The sequence below is a fragment of the Lactuca serriola genome, chromosome 3 (genome assembly GCF_051521515.1).
Source record: "Lactuca serriola cultivar US96UC23 chromosome 3, Lser_US96UC23_V15, whole genome shotgun sequence".
Lineage (NCBI taxonomy): Eukaryota > Viridiplantae > Streptophyta > Magnoliopsida > Asterales > Asteraceae > Lactuca > Lactuca serriola.
Window position 1 is genome coordinate 55,691,008 of NC_136410.1, and position 3,131 is coordinate 55,694,138.

At 37.0% G+C, this 3,131-nt stretch overlaps 2 protein-coding genes across 2 annotated transcripts; one reads left to right on the top strand and one right to left on the bottom strand.

Moving 5' to 3' along the window:
• On the top strand, window positions 1-1,115 carry LOC145092318 (uncharacterized). The gene is made up of 2 exons (XM_079030242.1): window positions 1-315; window positions 389-1,115. The coding sequence occupies exons 1-2, from the start codon at window positions 91-93 to the stop codon at window positions 944-946; spliced, it is 783 nt and encodes a 260-aa protein (XP_078886368.1). The 5' UTR covers window positions 1-90; the 3' UTR covers window positions 947-1,115.
• LOC145092319 (uncharacterized) lies at window positions 1,100-2,208 on the bottom strand. Its single transcript, XM_079030243.1, has 4 exons — window positions 2,000-2,208; window positions 1,649-1,719; window positions 1,356-1,436; window positions 1,100-1,260 (listed from the first exon to the last, which is right to left on the bottom strand). Exons 1-4 carry the CDS (start codon window positions 2,112-2,114, stop codon window positions 1,237-1,239), a joined length of 291 nt encoding a protein of 96 aa, XP_078886369.1. The 5' UTR covers window positions 2,115-2,208; the 3' UTR covers window positions 1,100-1,236.
• Between the last annotated feature and the right edge of the window lie 923 nt (window positions 2,209-3,131).

Below are 3,131 nucleotides of genomic sequence, written 5' to 3' on the forward strand. Positions count from 1 at the left end.
GTTGGGGCACAATTCCCATGCAACCTACCCTTTTAAACCTTGTTTCATGATTTCATCCACTACAACCCTCAAACTGAAACCAAAGTGAACATGGGAACGAAGGGACACCCACTTAGCGGCGGCGCCGGTGGTGGAGGCGGAGGTGGCGTTGGTGGATGGAAGAACAACAAGAAGAAAATGGCGATACTAGCGGTGTTGCTTCTGGTCGGAGTAATGGGACTGATGGTGGTTCAGAAGGTGAGAGACAGACGGATGTTCAACCTCGTTATCAAAGACAAAGATCGACAAATCCTCTCTCTTCACCTCCTGTTGCAGGTTTCTCTCTCTCTAGAATATAATCGTATTTAAAACTTAAATTGGAAAAATAATTTTATGTAACATTGTGCAGAAAGAAAGACAATATGTGAAAGAACACAAGAAGAAGAACCAGGATTTGAATGCGAAATTGTTCTCCCTTCGAACTCAGAAAACAGAGCTCGATAACAAGATGATGGAGATGCGATCCATGATTGGTTCCTTAAGAGATGAACAACGAGCACTTGAATTGACAATTGATGAGAAACAAAATGAAATCAAACACAAGGAATCCAAAATCAACCATCTCAAAACCACTCTCCATTCTTCTTCTCCACCTAAAATCTTATCAGTCACTTCCGATGATCCATCACCTTCAAATCGTGAAGCCAATTTAACCAGTAAAGTAAAAGCAACCACCAACATAAACCCTAATGTCAAACTTCAAAACGCTAGTTTGGAGCATGAAGATGACGTGAAGATTAAAATGAAGAACACAACCACCACCACCACCGCCGCCACCATGGATCATGTGAAGGAAACGAGGGGTAAGGATGAAGATGAAGAAGGTGAGAGGGAAGTGGATGTTTCTATGGAATCCAGCAATGGATCAGAAGCAGATCAAGATTACAAGGAAGAAATAGAAGACTGATTGATTCATTGTAACTTAAATGGTGTTTGTTTGGTGTTTGGTATTTGGTCTAACTATTCCTAAATCCTAAATTGTGTTATTTGATTTCAGAGAGATGAACTTGAATGTGTGATCCACTGTAATCAATTCTAACTTGAATTCTAGATTCTAGAGTTTGTTATTCAAATAAGTGATATGCATTCAATATTTATGCAAATGTAAGATGTCGAGAAGAAATTTGAATTTCAGAAAAAGTTGCAACAATGCAAACAAATTATTAGCACAAAGCATAAAGTACAAATTTGGAGCTCTTAGTTGATTGCTTGCACCAGTTTCTGCCATAAAAACACAAATGGGAGAATCAGAAGTGCATAATAAGAATAAACATTAGGTTATTAAAAGATGAGCATAAATGGTTATTGAAAGATACCTCATCTTTCTTGCCTCCTGAGAACATTTTGTATCCACCATAGATTAGCAATCCCCAACCCGATAGAGACACAATAACAAACTGCAAACACAAAATTTCATACATATAATCACTACAACAGACTTAATTACCAATATGAGTATATGACCTATCAAACTGAATCATTCTACAGGAAAATTGAGATTATGTGAAATGTGAAAACCCTAAACCTTTCAAATACTTCAAGTTTACATACATTAACACATCAATATCGAATTCAAATCAAATGATTACAGAAAATTTAGGAGACTCACATGTTCTTCCTTCCACCTGGATGGACTCATCGGGTCTTTCCAGAAGTCAACCTTTGCAGGTCCATGATGGTCTGCAAATAAACAATATCACAGTCTCAACAATTCAATCTCAATTCATAAATAAATCTGTGGGTTGCACAGAAATTGCACATATCTATATCTAATGACCAGTATTAGGGTTTAGAATTCTCAATACAATCTAAAGCCCATGATTAAATCCCAAAGAGAATCATCCGCAGTTGTAAAAATTCACGAAATGGAACGTAGATTTGGGGACATTGAGAAAACAGTATACAATTGGAGCAATTGACGGATATCTGAGGGGTAGAGAGAAAGTGCGATGAATCGTACCGGCGGCACCAGCGAGGCCACGGCGCTGGATAAGGGAAGCGGCTTGAGAAGCCGATCGAGGAGTGGAAAGACGGAGTAGATTTGCAGCTTGACGAGCCGCCAATGTTGATGCCATTTTTGCAGTTCAGAACTTTTGCTTTTTCGAGCGATCGATCGGCCTATGATTAAAAGGATTTTGGGGAAGAAGAGTGACTGCTGATCGTAAACAAAAACGATACCGTAAGTTTCCTACTGTTAGAACTTGCAAATAGACCCCTTTACTTCTTCAAAATAAACCGGAAAGGCCCTTGAATGATAACAATCGTAACGAAATAGAAAAAAAAAAATTTAAAAATGTATAAGACCGTAGGTGAGGTTCCATTTCATCATTTTTTTTCCTGTCATTTTAATGTATCTTATTTCTTCTTATTCCTCAAAACCAAAGAAACGGTCACATTTCAATAGGGGTGAGTAAAACAAAACCAGGAAACCGGAAAACAGACAAAAACCACGAAACCGAAAAATCAAAACCAAATCCTAACTGTCGGTTTTGGATTTAGATTTCTTAAAACCGAAAAAATTCATCATGGGTTTGATTTCGTAAATATAAAATACCGAGCAAAACTGAACCGAATCAAATTTTATGAAGTGTGTGTATATATATTCCGTGAGTTAAAAACATATACAAAAGGATGGTCTAGTGGTTAAGTGTTTGGATATTGAACCTTGTTGTCTTGTTTTCGATTCTCATGTTTTACATGTATGTCGGTTTTTATTTTGAAAGCTAAGATGTGTTCCACATCGTCCTTGTGAACAAACATCTACCCTCTTTGTCCTTATATAAGGTATCAAACTCACTTAGAGGAGTGTCACATCCGCATGAAAGAAAGGTTCACTCACCATTATCATCGTCTATATAAGAAATTTCTCAAAGTGTGAAAATTTATAGAAACACGATTTTCCAACATCATTATCTATTATATCATCTGAGGATCAATAGACAAATGGTTTTCATCAACTTATAGGGAAATCTCACTACAAAAACCTACACTACTCTCTGTACAAATCTCTCAATCTAAAACTAACATATCTACAAGATTAGATAACAGTTTGAACAAACCCTAATCGGAGAAGATGGAATGAGAGAACAAGA

What these genes read in the sequence shown, in the direction of transcription:
- LOC145092318 (XM_079030242.1), top strand. Translation starts at nt 91, where the DNA reads ATGGGAACGAAGGGACACCCACTTAGCGGCGGCGCCGGTGGTGGAGGC. An exon ending in CTCTTCACCTCCTGTTGCAG is followed by an intron (nt 316 to 388) that starts GTTTCTCTCTCT and finishes AACATTGTGCAG; the next exon opens with AAAGAAAGACAATATGTGAA.
- LOC145092319 (XM_079030243.1), bottom strand. Translation starts at nt 2,114, where the DNA reads ATGGCATCAACATTGGCGGCTCGTCAAGCTGCAAATCTACTCCGTCTT. An exon ending in TGGCCTCGCTGGTGCCGCCG is followed by an intron (nt 1,720 to 1,999) that starts GTACGATTCATC and finishes GTTTATTTGCAG; the next exon opens with ACCATCATGGACCTGCAAAG. An exon ending in CCAGGTGGAAGGAAGAACAT is followed by an intron (nt 1,437 to 1,648) that starts GTGAGTCTCCTA and finishes TTGTGTTTGCAG; the next exon opens with TTTGTTATTGTGTCTCTATC.